Source organism: Uranotaenia lowii, chromosome 3 (assembly GCF_029784155.1).
Source record: "Uranotaenia lowii strain MFRU-FL chromosome 3, ASM2978415v1, whole genome shotgun sequence".
In the NCBI taxonomy this organism is placed as follows: domain Eukaryota; kingdom Metazoa; phylum Arthropoda; class Insecta; order Diptera; family Culicidae; genus Uranotaenia; species Uranotaenia lowii.
Genome location: NC_073693.1, coordinates 177343182 through 177364142, shown reverse-complemented (window position 1 = coordinate 177364142; position 20961 = coordinate 177343182). Strand labels below are relative to the sequence as shown.

At 34.5% G+C, this 20961-nt stretch overlaps 1 protein-coding gene across 12 annotated transcripts in view; it reads right to left on the bottom strand.

The window, feature by feature from the left end:
* Positions 1-20961, bottom strand: part of LOC129757488 (cell adhesion molecule Dscam2) — a 223983-nt gene that overhangs the window by 57954 nt on the left and 145068 nt on the right. For all 12 annotated transcript variants that reach the window (XM_055754736.1, XM_055754737.1, XM_055754742.1 and 9 more), the window contains exon 5: positions 10254-10330. In XM_055754736.1, coding sequence (XP_055610711.1) covers positions 10254-10330 — 77 coding nt within the window. The remainder of the gene's footprint in view (positions 1-10253; positions 10331-20961) is intronic.

The window sequence follows — 20961 nt, the reverse complement described above, 5'->3', positions numbered from 1 at the left end:
TGGCTAGCTTGGATTCCAGGTGCCCTGATTTGTTGTAATCGTCTTTATTTTGAACAAGCGTCAGCATGATGAAATAAATCCAAAAAGAAAAAAAAATCTAAAAAAAACGCCACCGAATGAGGACGATTCACCATTACACTTGGAATGCATTTGCGATTGGAGCATCTGCAACAGTATCGCAAAAATAGAGAGGATGTTCAAGTTAATGACGCATCCCAGGGGAGCTGTCTGCCTAAAATGTTCTGCGCTCCATGTTAAACGTTTGAAGGATATCTGCCGCGAATATCTTGGACCAGTTTTTTTGGATTTCGCTTAAGGTAAATCTTAAATTATTTGACAATCGAAATTGAATCTGAGCTAAAATTCGTTTCTCTCTAATAAAATGCCGAAATCTTATCCTAATGCTGTTATAACCAGCATGGAAGAAGATTTAAAAATCTTTCACAAATATTTCTCAGCTAGCCTCAAAAAACGAAGTATCTACATGATTTTTAACAAAATCGAACTTAATTGCGATTTCAATCTATTCAATACATCTATAGAGAGGGTTACCAACTTCAAGTATCTAGGAATAATTCTAGTCGAAACTCTGTCATGGTTCTGTCACATTGATCAACTACAAAACAAAATTTCATCCCTGAGCATAGTTTTATGGAGGGTGAAAGCTTTTGTTCCACGTCATATTTAATTTTGCTTTTGTACATTCCCCTTTATCTAATTCAATTGCTGTTTGGGGCAGTCGTTATCCCTTGTATCTCTTCTACAAACCCTTCAAAATAGTTGTCTGAAAACCATATTCAATTTTCCTTTTCTCTTTTCAACCAATTTAATTTATTCTAATCGTTCTCTCTCTCTCCATACTTTGTGATCAACAAACTATTACCTATGTTTTTGATAACTTAAATTCTTCAAACAATAATCAAAACTTAAGATTCACTGCGATATCACAATACTCGTCAATCTCACCATTTGATGCACAGTGCAAGTTCAACTAGTTTTGGCCAACGTCGAATTTCTTTCATTGGTCCAACAAAATTCAACAGCCTTCCTGAAGAAATTAAAAACAGTTCCAAAAGAAACATTTTTAAGACCACACTTATGCAGTAGTACTAGAAAGATAACCTAAACCGATGATCAACCTACCACTTGTTTTAGTCCTTTTTTCAATTTTCCTAGCAATAATTTAATTCAAATTATGTAGTTTTAGCTGTAATCTTAGTTTTTTTATATATAAATATTTCTTTCAATTCTTAGTTTTTTCATAGGATCAATAATGGATCTCTTAAAAAGAATATTCTTCCACTGAGATTCATTTTAAGCAAATATTGTTATATTCCCTCATTACATTTTCTCGCATTTAATAATCACTTTGAAAGTTCTCAGCATTATTAAAACTTTGCTCGCGTTTTCAAGTATTAAGTTTTTTCTTGTTTTGCTGCCAGACATGCTGAGAACAGTTAGTGTCCATTACCAGGGTGATCAAATCGAGCATTTTCCCAAGCCGCCTTTTTTCCTAATGTGGTGATAGTCGACAACTACTTTGCTATCAAAAACATGGAATTGTTCTGGTGTGACAATATGAAAAGCTGGTACAGTCATTGTTTCGTATTTTCCGGAGGAAGCCGAAATAGGAGGTGAAGAGTCATACTAATGCCACTCAATACGAAGTTTAAGATAAAGATCTGGAATAAAATTGTCTGTAGAAGTGTTCAATAGTTTTTTTTTGTATCATTCTCTTTTATAAGAAACTATCGTAACAATTAATAACAACAGAAAATTTCATTAAGTGAGTTTGCTTCACACATGTACGCATTGTGAAAAAGTTTTTCTGTTTTTTTATCTTTTACGCCTGGCATCCCTGGATCCTTTTTTTGATAAACACATCAGCCAACTGTCAAAACTTTTTTCAATATGGCTGATCGTACGATTTGGTATTTGATTCATTGATTCATTGGAAAAAAAGTAAATTTTTGTATGAAATATGTATATCAATTTACTATTTATATTGATCCTTTCTAGGTTTACAGAAAAATTATATACAATTGACGTAAATTTTTGACACAAAATCTTTCCATCCATCTTTCCAATAACAAGACAAGTTCACTGTTGGTTCTGTTGCCTGTGTTTTGAAGTTTCCTGCTCTAAAATTTGCAGTTTGTGACTTTTTATTTTCTCGTTAAATTTCGTAACCCAAATTTACCTATTTTAGGTAATCGTTCTTCTCTTTAACAAAAAGTAAAACCCTTCAAAACTGTTTCATAACTAAAGTCTGTTTCACATAGAATCTGGTCGGATAAAAAAGATAATTTCTCCGCAAAAAAATAACGTACAACAAAAGTAAAAATGTCGTTTTGTGGGGTTTTTATTGCACTTTAAAGGAAAATACATAAAAATCATTCGTCAGCTTTTCGGATGACTTTTCGAACTTTTTTTGTGATACCACCCATCATTTTCTGCACAGTACTGCTGGTAATCTCATTCGCCATCTTGTCCCACCACTTTTCGATTTGAGCTGGTTTTTTCATGGTTCTGCCACATTTCTTCAGTTTGCCCTTAACTATTGCCTAATATTTCTCGATGGGATGAAAATCCGGACAGTTTGGTGGATTGACCAACTTTTTGTGGCCCGCGAAGCTCATTTTGGAAAAGACATGTTCTTAGAACTGAACGTTTTTTCTTATTCTTTATATATCATTTAGATAAATATATCTGAATCAAAACTAGCTGAATTCAAAACAAATATCTGAAAGTTTCTTTGAAAAGATAAAAACCAAAGGAATAAAAGTGTATTAAAACTAATTTCGAAAAACACGCTTTTAAATTTTTGTGTTTGGCCATTTTCCATACGTTTTTGGAACATTTGAAATTTTCTTTCGAACGTAAATTAAAAATCAGAAAAAAAATCACTAAATATAATTTGAAACTTGAAGATACATTTGGCATTATTTACTCAAAATAGAAATTTTTTGCAGTTATACTTCTTTGGCTGTAAGGGCCTCATATAATTTTTCAAAAAAGGTTACCGTCACTGAAAAAATTGATCAGAATTACAATTTTTAAAATATCAAAATTGTACGGTATTTGACACATTATCTGTAAATTTCATCACACATTTTTCAAAGTATTCCGATTGGGTTTCGGTGACTACATATCATTAGTATGAAGAGTGTTCGAGCGGACTCTAGTTTTAATACTGAGGAGCTTGGATAGCCTCAGAAAGATAGTAAGACCCCATCAATATCGTTTAATTTTTTTTTTTAAATCACCGAAACATATCAACATCATTATTGAAATGATACTTTTACAACAACTTCAACCATTTGTAACCTGAACTCTATTTCAAAACCTTAGTTTATCCATAACAATTCAATAACTTTTACAAATTATGAAACTTATCGAAAGTTTGCTCAGTATTTTTTCCAATTTGAAATTGTTTGTTCAGCTTTCCAGAAAAGGGTATAATTTTGAAAATTAAACCAAATCCAAATATACTTTAATTGTCAACCTGATTAGTATTTGTGTACACCAATAATGAAAAACTAGACAGATTTTAGTTGGGTTAGTATAATTAAACTAGAATCGGTTTGGTGCGGACAAATCTCTCAAAAGAACGACTTTTTTAGCAAAATTTCTACTAAAGTAGGTGCAATGATTATAAAACAATCAAATTCGTATTAATCCTGTTTAAAGAAGTCTTTCCCAATACACTTGTCAAATCGAGATACTGGAAAGTTAAAAAAACTTCGATTGAGTTGATGTTAAGGTCCGTACTTTCTAAAATCAATATTTTTGTGATATAACAAAAGTTCGTTAAAAATCCCGGTTTTATGTTCCCTATGGTTGATTCGTCGATGCAAACTTAAGTTCGTTGAAATAAAAATTCTTTTGAATGTCAAAAGCTTGTGACTGTTACTTTTTTCAACAATTCCATTCTGCAGTTTTTCCTAAATTATCTATAAAATTTTTCTAATGAGAACGGCGAACTTGAAAACTTTGGAGAATGGGCGGTCTTTTTTTTATAATTTGATGACCATAATATTGACATGATGTCTATTGGAGTCACGCGATTTGACATTTTTGGGATGAATAAACCGAGGAGGATTTAAATCCCATGAAAATATACATAAATTGGGAGGGATAATTAATTTCGTATGGCATAATATTTCTACAATTTTTCAAATGGAGTGAAATATGTAAAAATTTGCAAGTAACAAAAACTTAATATGACTTATTAAGATGAATCTATATTCTATGTGACCTAGGCAAATGTCCATAGCGTTTTCAAAAATCTGTTAAGGTACACCGGGGTAAGTGTGGACGGGTTTTCGTATAGTTCAACTTTAAAAAATCATAAAAAAAATCAGCAGTGGAGCAATTTTGATAAATTGACGTTCAATGTGATGCAGAACATGTTTTTCACAAAAGCTGAAGAGATGAGCTCGATAGAAGCAAAGCGAAAAAAGTTATCACGCAAATCGTTATGGACGGCTGGTGTCTTCACTTACCCCGCGTTATGGGGTAAGTGTGGACGGTAGATTTTCCCTTTGATTTCTCAGGAAATTTTCAAAAAATGGGTGTTTTCTTGGTTGAATATGTTACTTTATTGCTCGAACCGTCCAAAATTTTGAAAAAAGTTCATGATACTATAATTATAGTGTGTAATTTATGTTACAACACACGAGATCCGATTTCATCAAAAACACAGAACAAATAAGTACTTTACTCAAATTTTCATGATCCGAAGGCTTAATATAGCTAAATAATATAACTCATAAAGGATGAAGGACAGAAAATTGAAAAAATGTGTAAACATCAAGTCTTTTTAAAGCCGTCCACACTTACCCCAGGTAGGGGTTGGAGACAAAATTTTAGTTTTTTGTAAATAAACTCTTTTTTCTTAATTTTTAACCGCCGTTTCTTTTCCTAACTGGTTGTTTGGAATGTAAGGATTGTTTCAATGTAGAGTTTTTCATCGAGAACCAGCTAGTTTAGGAGAAATTTGCAATTGAAAAAGATGCACATCAACTCGACATCGTAGTTGAAAATAGAAAATTCCGAAAAAGTCGCTGTAAACAACTGTTATTGTCTGAATCGTATCTTTTTCACAGTTATTGGATAGATTACAAGTAAATTGAACATTCTGCATCAAAAGTTTGAAAAAATAGTGCACAGTATTGTTTTTATAGCCATCGTCCACACTTACCCCGCGTCCACACTTACCCCGGTGTACCTTATAATTTTTTTATGAATACTCCAGAACTATTTGCTTTCGTGGCCCGCCAGCCAATCTCATTTCTGAAATTGGGCCCGCTTGTTGAAAAATACTTTATTGTTGAGGAAAAAAATTATCAGTTTTTTTTTCAAAATTTGCATAACAACAGGAGCTAGAATTCTAAATTCCCAGTCCCTATTCGCTTCAACCATTTTTTCATAAATTTTCAAGCATATTAGATCTCACAGTTTATTTTTCCAATTTATCTTGGGCTAGGTTCACAAAATACACCATCTGAAGCTGAAAGAGGTGCATTTTATAGAATTGTTACGAGAGTAGCCCAAACTCTGGTCCGATTCATCCTATTTTATCGTATGTGCTTGGTTTTATACCGAATTTGGAATGAATCATTGAGTGCTTTAATAAAATATTTGCATTGGTAATCCTGCAATAATGTGTTTTACTGAAGCTTTAACAGAACTCTTAGAACCTGTTAAAAAACCCATCTTTGACATTTTTTTAAATCAGTTTTACATTAAACTTTGTCTTTACAAAACGAAGAAATATCTTCGGCATCGCTGTCCGATTTTATTTCTTTAACTTGATATTTTGAATTACAAAATTACGGTTACTGTTTCGAGTATGGCTAATGATGAAAGCACATTTCAGTTTTTTCTTCGAAAAATCTTCATTCAATTAAAGTTTCTTGCCTTTGCTTCATTCCCAAATGCAAAAAAAAACTTCACAAATCTGCATGGCACTGATAAGCGGATGAAATTTTTACGCTTATCCTAAAGCTTTGCATCGCCAAGTGCTACAGATTTTCTGCAGACTATTATCCATCAGTTGACTGAAGACAGCACCAATTGCCAATTAAATCTTGCCTGCTAGCAGGTGTTTCGTTCGCCATTAATGAGCAAGGTAAATTTCTCTCGTCCTTCCTACCTGGCCTGTCTGGCCATCCGGGTGAGAATTATTACGCCTACGCTATCACATAACCTCGCTTAATTATTCTCCGGTAAAGTCGAGTAGCAAAGCTCTGGCATGGCACCGCAGCCAGTAAAATAAAACACACAAGACTCAAGTGGTGGTCTCTTTTGAGACGACCAGGATTTATGTGTGGAGTAGAATTTGCTGTTTGCTGTCTTCTTGCAGCCCACAAAATACCAACATATCTCGGTGTGAAAAATATCCCATGGGAAAAAATGGGCAGCCGAACGTGTGATGTTTGAAGATAATTATTCATGCTTGCGTGAGTCTTTACGACAGGGTTACGTCACCGTAGGTGATATGATAATGAAATTGTTTTATTGTATTCTAGCACAATTAGTTTTTTTGAGACTTGAGAATAAGTTTTATTTTAATTAACCCTATAGAACTCGATCCGCCTTAAAACGGGATTTTCTAATATCGGCATAAACCAAAGTCAATTAATTGTCAAAAACTGCTGCTAAGGGAGCTTTAAACATGAGAAAACTTAAAATTGACTTTTTTTCGAAAAAGTTATCATTTTGGTAGCCTCAGAAATTCTTATTTCAGGGGTTTTTCGATCTGAAAAAAATATTGCCTCAGAACATGAATCCAATTTCCGTTAAAAAAAGATCCTCAGTAAGGTAGAAGAGATAAAACATAAATCCCGTCTAAAGGAGCGGTAGAGAAAAACGACAACAAATTCACAAATTTGTACATTATTTACTTTTCGTTTAAAACAATTCAACAAAAATTGTGTAAAAATTTCCACCTAAAAAGTACTGGAAGTTAAGGTCTTTAGCCCCTGTAGTAAATAAATTCTCATCCATATAATTTTCCGTAGAAAAAAAGGGTTTTGCTAACATAAAACTAAACTTTTGTAAATTCTTAAGCAAAAAAAATATGGTTTTAGACGGCTGGTTAACAAAAGAAAAAAAATGATATTTGTTCCAGCCCGAACTAGTTTGTATTTAAAAAAAAATCATAACCATTCACGAGTGATGAATTTAAGCATACGAGGGCAAATGAATAGTAGATAAATGGTCATCAAATTCCATCTCAATATTTTAAGCAACCCGACAAAAGTACAATTTGATGAAGTTCGACTCAGGGAATTGAAGGTTACAGCTGATTGAGTTTGGCGAACCGAATTTTTTCGACCTTTGGCTTTGAAGTTTTAATCAGCTATCAATGGTTAATTATGCTAAAACGTGAGTAGTTTTAAGTTCCACCATATCACCAAAAAGTAAAGGTCAGAAGTGAGCAACCTTTTGTAGCAACGGGCCAGACAGATTTTTTTCGGCGGGCCCCATTCAAAATAATTTTAATCAATAGTTAGCAGAGCTTTGCGTCATTTTTTATAACGACAAATCTTTGAAGGTTAAAAAGGAAAATAAATCGAATTCGTTTTTTTTAAGAATACAGAAATATAACACCGTTTTTAAAATCAGCCAAAATTGAGCAAGTACCTGCATAACTAAATCTTGATCATTTTTGAATAATTTTAATTTTCAATCGTTTTGAAATTTTTCACTGATCTTTCTTGCAAACAAAAAGATTTTTTGTTTCGTTTTTTTTATATTAGAAACGAAAATTTTAACATTTTTTGAACCACATCGTGGATCGAAAAAGGTTTGAACCCTTTTCTAGGAGCATCTCTTTTTTGTTAGAACTGATGCTACTATTCCTCATCCTTCAGTTTAAACTGGAAGTATGGAGCTAAATTACAGTGAAAGCATTTAGTGAGAAAAAATATATTTTTAGTAAATCACTGTCTTCCCAGCGTTCGACGTTGAGTCGTTATTAAATTTTTAGGCTTAAAACTTTTCTTCTGTGTCCATTTTTGAATTTTTTTTTTTGAAAATTCAAATTTTGTCCTCGACGACTGGATTGTTTTCTTCAAACCATGAAAACACAATTCCATATAAGATCATTACACTACTGCAGTTTGAGAGATGTTATTAATATCACAGAAAAATTCTTAATTTCACAGATTTTTGAACAAACTTTGTCAAAGTTACACACGCAGAAAAATTTATTGTAATATAGCCCTATTTCGAATGAAAATAATAAAAAAATTGGTTGGGAAAAAGCAGAAATATATTTTGGTTTATGTCGATAAAATAGACTACTTGGAATTGAACTTATCGTTTTTTAGAGTGATATAGGCCCTTTTTGAAAATGAACCATAGTTTTGCCATGAAAATATCAAAATTTTGGGTAAAAAAGAAAAAAAAACGTCGATTGCCTATTTTCAAGAAAAAAGGCTAAATTTATCGATGTTCGACATGATTTTTCTATGAAATTTAAAAAAAAAAGCATCACAGATAGTCGTCACAAATTTTGTGAGTCGAATCACATAGTTATAAATATTGTTTTTGTGAGAAATCAGAATTTTTGTTGGAGACTTTGATGCTTAGTCATGTTGATAAAAACAAATCTGAAATCGTTCACCTAGTCTTTATTTTTAAAAAATTCAAAAAAATCACTTGTACCTATATGGTTTTATTTTTATTTTTCCGGTATTTGAGTACTAACAGAACAAGCCATTTTTCCGAATTAAATGAAGTAATGCAATTTTGAAAAAATATATCTGCTGAAAATATTCATCATAAAACATTATCTTTGCTTGAAACGAAAAAATTTTCTAATGCATTTTTTTTTCGTCAGCTTCCAGGCTGTGCGGGGGGGAGAGATAAATCGCTCTGCAATCAAGTGTGAGATTGTCAACCCATACCTAATAGTGAGCGAGAGCATTCTCATCTGCTGATGAAGATAATTCCCTTCTCCGAAAAAAATCTATTGCACACAGGGTTGCCAACATTTTAATTCAAAAATCAGGGAACTGGTGAATTAAATATCAGGCTAAATCAGGCTACGATAAAGTAACGGAAATTTTGCTCAAAGTGATTACCATTGTTTTTTGGTCATCGCTCCACATTCATTCTTATATGTTTTGTGTGCCTACTTAGTTGAATATTTCTACTGAATCAAAGCAATCGAAAGATTCCATTTAATTCCCATTTTTTTAAATAAGAACTAAAGGGAATCTTTCGATTGCTTTGCTTCAGCCACATTTTCACTTTTTAGCTTCAGCAATGGTACCTTATCCAGTTCTTTACTACCCATTTTTTATCACATTCGCAGAAATCAGACAAAAACAGGGAAATTCAATGGCTTATCAGGATGTCAGGCTGAGATTCGAAAAATCAGGCAAATTCTGAAAAATCAGGCACATTGGTATCTCTGATTGCGCATTGTGTAGAGGAGAAATCTTAGAGCAATCACAGTTTTTTTCTTGGTAGGGGAGAGGCGGGCTAAATGCGCATATTAGGGAAAGTACTCATTTTCTCTCATATTCCAATTGATAGTAGTCTGAAAACTATATACACATGAGCGGACATCTGTTTTCTATACGTAAGAGCAATTTTTCTGTGAAAATCTCTTCCAGTTTTTGTTAAAATAATTTTATATTAAAAGTAGTCAAAATAGGCGATTTCCGAACTGGCGGGCTAAATGCGCATATTTATGTTTTAGCTATATTTCATTAACACTTGCAAGATTTTGATATTTTTTAATTGAAAATGGTAGAAACGGATGTTAAGCATACGTCAAGGCTGAAATTTCGGTGAAATTTTTTACATCCCTAGTTCTTTTGCATGAAACATTAGTTAGGTATGGCATATGGCCATATTTCATGGTAATATTTTGTTCATATCGTATTTTTTTCGGATTAAGCTTTTCTTTTTTCACTGTAAGATTGTGATTTGAGCGTAGATTTAGTGTTTCATTAATAAAAAGTAAAAAAAAATTATAAGACTAATTTATTTTTTCTTGATATTGTGGGCACATGAGACAAATGATTCGAATTCAAGTCGCCAGCCAGTTTATAAAAACGAAGACACCAAACATTAAGTCTTCATCATGTGTCAGAACATTCAACCTTTAAATGTTCGATGTTAAACATGGGTATTTGCTTTTGATTTGTAAAATATTAGTGATGGGAAGTATGAGTTAAGTACCTTACGTATTTCAAGAAAGCAACGTGAAAGCGTAAAGTTGACACACTCACCTGACATTTTAGGACCGCCGTGTTTCCTGACATAACATATTCATCGTGAACCTGCACGTTGTACTTCTGATTAACGACTGAAATAAAAAATTAAGAAAAATAGCAATAGTTAAGAAATGGTGATGATAGCTTACATTCACATCTTTCATACATCAGTTAGAATGCCTACGCGTGTTCACTTGTGCCGGCACGAAGATAGTTTCGAAAGAAGGTTATGGTGATTATTTTCTTTCAACTCCCAGACCACCAGACGATACCCCCTCACCCCAAAACATAATTTGTACAAGCAGTTTGTAGTACCTCTACTTAGAATCGAGGGATAGGAAACCATTCAGTCGTTTGGCTGGTTGGATGGATCGTTTAAATATGTTTTATGCCACGGACGCTTGTCAACAGAGATTGAGTCCTGGGAAGCCGCAAGTGATGGGCTAGGCGATTTACAGTTTACCAACACCGAACCGTCGTTTGTCGTGGGGATGCCGTGATGAAGGATGATGATGATGACACATATTCCTCCATCATCGTCATGTGGTGCGAACGTGACGGAATTACCACAGCTCATAAATTTACCGTATCATGATTGTTGTCATGTGACAAGGATTACGCTAGGTATAGAATTTGTAGCAGGTGGGAGTAATTGAGAGTTTGTATATTCCTCCTTTCTTAAACACTGCAAGGGAAAGAAAGTTTTAAGATAAAACAACAAAAAAAAAGCTTCAGAGGCATCTTCAAACATTGATTCATATGCTAGGGGAAAAGTTCATATAACGCCCCATGTGGCTAATACGCGCCACTCTTGTTTTGAAGAATCTGACACATTTTAAGCCTGCAAAATATTACCAATTTGTTTTAAATGCTGTGATTGGTTATGGCAAGTATGAATTTTCCCTTAAAATGCCCCTGTGTCGTGATAATTTCACAATTTAGGTTTTTCTTTATTTCGATCTAAATTTTAAAACACTTTTAATAAGGTGTCACCAAGCAGAGAAAAACGAATAAGACAATATTTTCTGACACATCGATAGAGGAGAATCTAAATTATGATTTTATGCTAAAAAATCATACTAAACTCGCTAAGGTATGCTTTTCATGGGTAGGTATGTTCTATCACGGCCCATGCGCTCTTTATAACGCGCCAATCGTAGTAGGCTGAAAATAGCATTAATTTTTCAAAAAGGCCAATTTTCATTGAAAATGAACAAAAAGTCTAAAACCATATTTTGAGCCTTAATTCAGCCCAAAAAATCTATTTTTCATTTTTTGTTAAATTTCTATTAGTCCATTTTGATTTTCTTTTCAGCCAAAGTGTCTGTAAGTATTGGTGTGTTTTCGGTCTTCGGCTGCTCTCGGGTGTGTTCGGCTGCTAGGCGCGTATTGAATACACAGCGGCGCGTATTCGCAACACAGTTTTGTTCTGTGGCTTTGAATATGGTTTTTAAAAATCATGTTTTGGAAGAAACTATAGCAATTTGAGTAATGAAAAATCATAGGAATTTGTAGAAAAAAGCTTTCTTCAACGATTACACCCATTTTTAACACAATTTGTACGTGGAATACATAGAAAATGAGCGATTCGCTTAGGTGGCGCATAATAGGGCATGTTCCCCTATACTTTAAGTGGGTTGTTTGTAGCTGGGCGAGTAAAAAATTGAATGAGTGGTAAAACAACCTAATCCATTCCACTCTCACGCACCGATTCGCATCGCTAACTTTCACCGGGGCTGTGCTTTTTTGTTTTGCAGTGGTATCGTTTTCCGCGAATAATTTTCTTTCTTTTCCTTTTCCCTAATCGGATCATTGTTAATTTCTCGCGTTTCGGCAAGAATTTCCAACAACGAACTGATCTATTTGCGATGGCACGACGTAGGACTGAGAACATTCGTTAGCCTATTTTGAAATTTCCCACAAATGCCACAAGCAATCAGTGTTCCACTTCATAAGGTATAATAAAAATTACTGTATCCGAAACTCCCGTGAAAATGGTCCATGTTTGATGTTTTATTGGCCAATATACAAATCACGACACTTGAGCTTACGCAAACAGTCTGTGAAATTGATTTTCTTTCCCGCTTCACGGCGGTCGATTCAGGAATCGAAAGCCTGAATTGAACCGAATCGGAGAGATTTCGATGTATGCTCACGTAAACGTTGGCGGCACATAAAAGCCAATAAAAATAAACATTCCGACCCAAGATGTCAATAAGTGCCGGGAAAGCTTTCCCGGCGAATGTGGAAATCGATTCGGTGTAAGAAAAAAAAATCGGGTAACGCAACAAAAGGTGTAAGTGTTTTGACAACTTGCTCTGCCGGGCTGAAGGCGATTTTGTTTTTTCTATCGGTGAAATAATGATTGAGGATTTTTTTCACCAAAATATAGAATAATATTTAGATTGTCACTCAAACATAATACTACAAGTACCCTCTGAAGCCGAAGGTTTTAGTTAGTCGAGGTATTGAAATGTGAATTCGATTCACAAATGCTGCATTATATTTAATTCCAGGTTCCGGCCAAATGGTGTATGCACGTTCAAAATATTCGAATGTGTTTATCCAAAAGTTCCGAGAAAAAACCTGTTGGTATGAAGATCTAGTGCTAGGAAAAATTCTCTGGAGCCACCCAAAAATAATATTTTAATTAATTACTAGTAATGGTGACAAAAAAGCTTAGCAATCAAAATAAGCAGAAGACAAAAAGAACTACTTGAAACCTATTCCATGAAATCAGCAGAGCTAAGCATCAGCTCATGATTTCAGCATTGTTCAAATTGGCGCTGAATACTCACATAACATCAATTGTAATACAACGTCCCACGTATGTATATGTTGTTCCCATGGTAGATTTATGCCTTAAAGTAAACTAACATTATCAGTTAAAGTTTGAACTGGGATTTAATATTTTATCATGATGCATTAAATATTGAGTGTCAATTAAAAAAGTGCCACTAATAAAATTAAAAAAAAAAACAATATTACACATACAATGGCTCAAAATATTACGCTTTGATTTGATTTAAATATACTTATATTTTTTTATTCCGGGAAAATAACTACTGTTGTAAGCATGGAAGTATGTGGACTCTCTGGGACTGGAACCACTCTCTGGAGCCACTGAAATGAATGTTAGGTATGTATATTCGTTTTTATGCAAAAAAAAAAACTTCAGTTAACTTAGTAGATAGGCTCTTTCTGTAATTTTAGATTATATAGAAATTGACTCGTGTTCCAGAAGTATTTCTTTTAAATATCGTTTAGGTTTGTCCTGAGGGCATCAGATATTGCTCAAAATATCATCAAAGCGAGGTTTAAGGCTTCAAAAGTTGTAAGTATCATGACAATTTGCTCTGTGAAACTAATTTATTTTTATTTAGAAAATTTGAACTTTGTGGTAGAATAAAAATAATTGAAGTCCATTCCTTTTTCTCATACGATTCATCTTTTTTTTAAACAAAGAATAATATGAATGTTGTGTCAGACCATTTCGGAGATACAAAAAAACACTTGTTGTTTGGTAAACAGTTAACAAAAAAGATAATCTTAATTCTGTCTTGATTTAAAATCGCTACTTTTCTCGCGAATTTAAATAATTCATGAAATTTACAATAGAACGATTAGCTTGCAACATTATAGCGATGGTTGAATGATTCAGTTGGATAGTATACTTTAAGGCGTTTGAATATCAAATCAAGGTGACCAATCGTAGTGAGATCGATCAATGTATTTTAATTGATACTCTTCCATAACTCTTAAGATACTTTCTAGAGTGACGGGTTATAGTTAGTTAAGTTAAAGGATTTAGAACTCAATTTACATATTTTTTAATATGTTTATCCAAAGCTTCCGCAAAAAGAACTGATAGCAAAAATTTTAGTTTCTAGCACTCTGAACTCTCTGGAGCCACCATAAAATTGAATGATACATTACTAGTTACTTGTTAAGTATTACTCACTTTGCTTATGCCTATGATGCATACATAGCCAGATCTTGACAGCATCCTGGTAAAAGTACATTTCATACTCATCTCAACTTGGCCGGGCCCACTGATCATTATTGGACGCAGAGACAACTGGAACAAAGAAGTTAGAATACGTTTCCGTGATCAAGTATTACTAGTTTTACTGAATCAAATCTTAACGAACAAAAAGCGTTGATGAACATTTTTTTTTCGATCAATAGTTGGAAATTAAATCACAGAGACAACCAAAAATGCAAAATGAAATACTTAAATCGAATTCCATAAACGGAGCTTGGATTTAGCGTAGCACATCTTAGAACCTAGTCCAGTTGAGATGAAATTGTTTATTTCCATGCTTAGCTCTATTTACATAATGATTATTGTTAATTACTTTATAGACGTTTATTCAAAAGCTTTAAGCAAAATATTTCTGAGATTTTGTTTACTGTCAACTGGGGTATAAACATAACACTTTTCAATTTCAAAAATACAAAAATTTTATTCTGATCAATTAAGCCAATCCCTCGAAAACCAGATATTAATTATCTCTTCCATTTGCTGTTATCTGTATTATCTTTTCTGTTCTTTGTAATTTTTTCTGAACAAAGTATAGATACAGTTTTCATTCGGGTGATCAGAAAACTTTGAAAAAATGGATCTAAAAAATTTTGTTAGTTCGAAGCTTTATGCCATCTTTATTGCTTGATAGCTCAAGATTTATCTCGTGCGTCCGTGCAATAATTAACTTAAAACTTTATGTTTCAAATACTTGGAGCAATTATTATAGAAATCCCAAAATTAATCTTGTTTCGAAACAAACCCTTTAATTTATTCGTGCATAAGTATAAATCATTAAATTGGGTATAATTGAGTTTCAAATGATGCGGTTAATTAACACGTTTATAGATTTTTTGGATCTGGGAATGCATCGAAATCTTTTTTTTTATATCTTTTTTTTTTGTTTTTCATAACTTAACACTTTATGCATCGAAACCTTGTGCATTGCAAATAGCATTACTGCATGGCTGAACACAAAAATATAATTCATTGAAATCTCAACTACGATTAATTCAAATGGAAGAGGAAAAAAGTTTGTGCCTTTTCAAACTTTAAATGCTTAAACACTCCATGTGCTGATCATGTGTACAGCACTCGCAACATCATCTCTACTCAAAAGAACTTTCCAGAAGGTAGTGAAAGAATCTTTTAATGAGCAGCAATTATTATAATGGCTCGCCGTTCTGGAAAAATGGCAAGTTCCTTTTCCTAGTTCCAGAACAAAAGTCTTGAAAATTAAAATACCGTCATTTTACATAAATCTGATGCAACTCAATCGTTTTCTAGTTAGCATCTCAACCTTCTGATTCTTACCGAATGCTTCGACGAAGCCCATGGAATATTCCGGTGCCATTCTGAATCGCCTCATTCCAGCAACACAAAAATGACAGTCATTAACGTTTAGCACCACGTGCCATGGAAGTAAGGAAAAGAATTTCTGCGCCACACATCAGTGCTTTATGCTATGTCGTATGTATCGAGTCTAGGTGATAAAAGCAGCTCTCTATGAATGTGCTTGTATGAAACATTTGCTTTTTACGATCTATTCATCGAGCGTTCTCTCATCATAATTGAATTGAAATATGAGTTTTAAAGTGCATTTTGATTATGAAAATACTGATGTAATAACTGAGAATTAATAATAAAGATCCCTGTCCCATTTATTGCCATAATAGGTTCCAACTCAATAGAAATGAATTAGTTCGCGATTTCCTGCGATCATTCAGTGGAGAAACCCATCTTTGACTGAAGAATACTCAGCTCAGCAGACTAAAGAACAAATATGAGCCATCTGGCATTTCGCTTCCCGCCCTATAGTAACTCTAACAAGAATAACTCAAAAACAAACACGAAACTCTGAGTATCGTAACAGCGAGGCTTAGATGCAACATTTGTATACCACAGCACTTATTCAGTTCTTATTTTAATATTATGTTACCTAGTTATCATCTCATGATTCAAAAATGATTATGAAACATTAGAAACTAGTTTTAAGGTTTTTGATTTTCATGATAAAAGTTGAAAAATCGAGCAATTTTTTTGTAAGAATTTTTACCCCTGAAAGTATGTAGCATCTTTGATTTTTTCTTTCATCTGCTTAAGAGACAAAAAAGATGTAAAATATGATTCGAACGCAACTAAATAATACTGAAATTGGGGTTTCGATTCTTTATGGCCTTTACGGCATCGCAAATTTGCAAAAAATAAAATAAGCGTAGGTTACAGGAAAAGTTACTCAAAATAATCAAATATAGAAAATTTATGAATCCTAGTTCAGTAGAAAAATTTTCAGTAATTATTTATTTATTCCACCTTCTATTGGATTGTAGGGGGTATTGGGGAACCTTCATCCCATTTTCTCATCGGTCTCATCGGTCCAACAATTCCAAGTTTAGTTGATCCAAAAATAACAACAATACAACAATTACAAGCAAAATGCGTGGAGTGAAAAAATGTGATATTTTTCAAGTTAAAGGTGAATTGATTATTCATTCAGGGGACAGGTCAATTACATTTTATACAACATATTACATTTTATACAACAGTTTATAAATCGTGGAAAAAGAGAACTGTAAGAAATAGCCTACAACCCAATATTTTTAAGACAAAATCTTTTAAGTCGATCATTTTAGAAAACATGAGTTGAGCTCAGGAGTTGAGAGTTTACCACTATCCTTTGAAAATATGGCATTATTGAGATAATATTATAAGCACTCTAACGATTGACCTATTAGAGTAAATATCTTTATTTTAGTTTGTAATGTGGAAACATTTTCAAGACAGATTTTGGGAAATCTTTCAACCAAAGTTCAATAACTCGAAAAATTTTGTTTTAACAGCATAGCTGTTTTGCCTCATTCAGCACATTTTGCTAGAATACTTGATCTTTGTAAGACATTCCGGTTATGGGATCATATAATCCCAGGGATCGAGTCGCCTAATTCTTCCCTAATTATTTATTTTTATTTATTTATTGTCTTCGAGAACAAATGTTTCGCACAGACTAATTATAATGATAGTTGCCTTAATCTATTTTTGTACACCTGTTTTGAGATTCCAAAATCGAAGATGCTAGCACATTGATTGAAGTAGCGGTTGCACGTGTCCAAAGGGTTGTAGAAACCATAAGTAGTTCGATGACCGGGAATCCAGAGGAACTGCTGATGCCGGAGTGACCGTGTAGGGGCGGACAAACTAACATTTTGTAGGAGTTCGCTATTGTCGATGTTCCCGCTTAATATGTCGAATGTGAACAAACACTGTAAAAATTTTCTTCTCCGGGCAAGCGTATCCAAATGTATAAGGTTGCAGCGATGTTCGTATGGAGTAGTGATATCAGGATTCCATCTAAGTTTCCGAAGAGCGAAGCGGATAAAGGCTCGTTGAACACCTTCAATGGATTGACTTAGTGTCGATTGGTACGGGGCCCAAACAGGAGCTGCGTACTCCAGAATGCTTCTGACAATCGAGCAATACAGCGTTTTGTGGGTGTATACATCGTTGAAATGAGTTGTATTTCGACGAAGGAAACCAAGCATTGCATAAGCCTTTGCAGTTATGGTAGTAATGTGCGTGTGGAATCTCAACCGACTATCAAATGTAACTCCCAGGTCCTTGATTGTTTCAATCCTTTCGAGGGAATGGTTGCTCATAGAGTATTCATAACGAAGTAAGCTGCGTGATCTTGAAAAACTCACTATTTTACATTTTTCAACATTCACCAGCATACCGTTTGTCATGCACCATCTCGTAACAGCGTTCAGATCATTCTGTAGTAAAATATAGTCTAGCGGTGACGTAATTGACCGAAAAAGTTTCAAATCATCTGCGTAGAATAGTTTGTATGAAGTCATTCGATCGCACAAATCGTTCACGAAAAGAATAAATAGTAACGGTCCAAGATGACTGCCTTGTGGTACACCAGACGGTATTTCGAAATTCGAAGAGCAGCAGGAGTTCACTCTGACATAAGCTGTGCGGGAGTTCAAGTACGACGCAAACCAAGTTGTAATCCATTCAGGTAGTCCCAAGCGTCTGAGTTTTTCTATAAGTAACCTATGAGGCACTCGATCAAAGGCTTTAGAGAAATCAATGTATACAACATCTACCTGCTGACGTTTCTCGAGTTTTGGCATCAAAAAATTACTAAATGTCATCAGGTTCGAGGTAGTTGATCTTTTTTTCATGAAACCGTGCTGGGCGTCACTAATTAATTGTTTCACGGACGGGTAGACAGCATCGTATACTAAGGTCTCGAACACTTTCGCCAAACAGTTAAGAATAGAAATAGGACGATAATTTTCGACACTATGAGTGCTTCCGTTCTTATAAACCGGCGTAATCGACGCCGTTTTCCACACTTGTGGAAACATTCCAGAGGACAGAGACAAGTTAAAAATTTTTGTAAGAGGAATCGCTATGGCGGCTGCGCAGTTTTTTACAAACAACGGAGGCAGATTTTCAGGTCCAGGTCCTTTTGAAGCGTTCACTGCGATCAATGCATCATAGACTTCAGTGACAGATAGTCTAAGACTAGGAATATTTACGTTATATGACGGTGAGAATGCAGAGGGTACATCCGAGGGTAATTCGTTTTCATTTTGGAAGACTGATTGGAAAAAGTCGGCGAACAGATTAGCACAATCCTCAAATGATTCCGCAGTTCTGCCAGAGTAAGCGACATCAGCTGGGATCCTACTCGAATTTTTTCGGCCTCGAACAAACGACCAAAAAGCGGCGGGATTGGATTTCAATTCGTTTTGAGTGCGACTTATATACTCACAAAAATGGAATTCCTGGGCACGCTCGTATTCCTTTTCCACGTCCAAAAGGATGGATTTGTGCACGCTAGATTTCGTATGGAAGAAACGTTTACGTGCTTTCCGTAGGCGGTTACGTAGAAGTCTAAGATTCGCATTCCACCAGGGCTTCCTGTTCGTTGAGTTCGGTTTTAACGTTCTTCTGGCAACCATAACGTCCAAGGTAGCATATATACTGTCGTAGAAAAGGGAAATAGAATCGTCGATATTCGAACAAGTTTGCAGTGTCGTCCAGTCTATTGTTTCTAGAGCAGTGGTTAAAGCATCGAAATCACAATGACGGAAGTCATATTGTTGTGGTTCAACATATTCCGATGAGCTGAATGCATAGCCATTGTCAAATTTTAAAATAAACGGTGTGTGGTGCGAGTCAATTTTTAAAAGAGCTGATGGTGGATTAAAGACGTCGAACGAGCATATGTCACTGACGAAAGCGAGATCAAGTAGTTTGCCATTAGCGTTACAGTTGTCGTTCAATTGCATTAATCCAGAACCGATAATTTTTTCAGCTAGAACGCATTCGGATTCAGTTGATGCGTTGTTCGGGATGAGAGCGTCTACATCTTCATCAAAGGTCCATATGAGGTTCGGTAGATTGTAGTCACCCAATATCAGAATGGAATCCTCACTTGAAGCTTTATCGAGTATTTGTTGAATGGCTTTGGCGTGTAGATCGTAGAGGACAGGATCACTATTGGGACGCAGATACACAACACACACAAATAGCACCTGACGACCAAGTACGATACGGACGACGACCTGTTCCAGTCTGTTGCAGTTGACTAGGTTGACGGATTTGCAGACAATTTCATGTTTCACGGCTATGAGGACTCCTCCACCACGGCTCAGGTTGCTGGTTTCAGGATTACGGTCGCATCTAAATACAGTATAGTTGGAGGCAAATTCGGCATTGTTGATTTTCGGGTGAAGCCACAGATAACAGATAGCGAGCCCCGAACAAAAATGTGTTGAAAACGTGTGTGAGAATACCAACCTCAGTTTCAAACCAATTCGTAAGTGGACTAACATCCATAAGATGTCGCTACCAGTACAAAAAAATTTTTTTTTTCATTTTTTCGACACGCTTAGAAATGAATACTCATCGCTTATCTTAAAGGGGGCCAGAGCAATATATGACAGTAACACATTTTTTTGTGTAATAAATTTAAAAACATCATGATTTAAAAGAATTCAAATCATATTCCAATCACACTTAAATCGCTGTCATATACCTTGTTGTATCAATATTGGCGCTGAATTGAAAGTTGAATTCCAAGTTTTGGAGTATGGACTGGGATTTTACTATCGGTAAATAGTTTTCTAAAACAGAAAATGTGAACATAAATGTTATAATTGTAAATTATGGGTCGATATCCCGGTTGATGTTACCGATAGTAAAATCCCAGTCCATACTCCAAAACTTGGAATTCAACTTTCAATTCAGAGCCAATATTGATACAAGAAGGCATATGACAGCGATTTATGTTTGATTGGAATATGATTTGCATTTTTTTTAAATCGTGATGTTTTTAAAATTTTTTACATAAAACATGTGTTACTGTCATATATTGCACTGGCCTCCTTTAAGATAAGCTATGAGTATTAATTTATAAGCGTGTCGAAAAAAGGAAATAAATAAGTGTACTGGTGCGACATCTAATGGATGTTAGTCCACTTACGAATTGGTTTGAATCTTAGGTTGGCAATCTCACACACGTCTTGAGCTCCAGCCCGAACTCTGTTCTCTGTGGTGAAGCCATGTTTCGGTCAAAACAACTATGTCATAGTCGCACCGTTGTAGAGCGAGAAGAAGATGGTTTGTTTTTGTGCGGATTCCGCGTACATTTTGATAGTAAATCAGGAATTCGCGTGGTTTTCT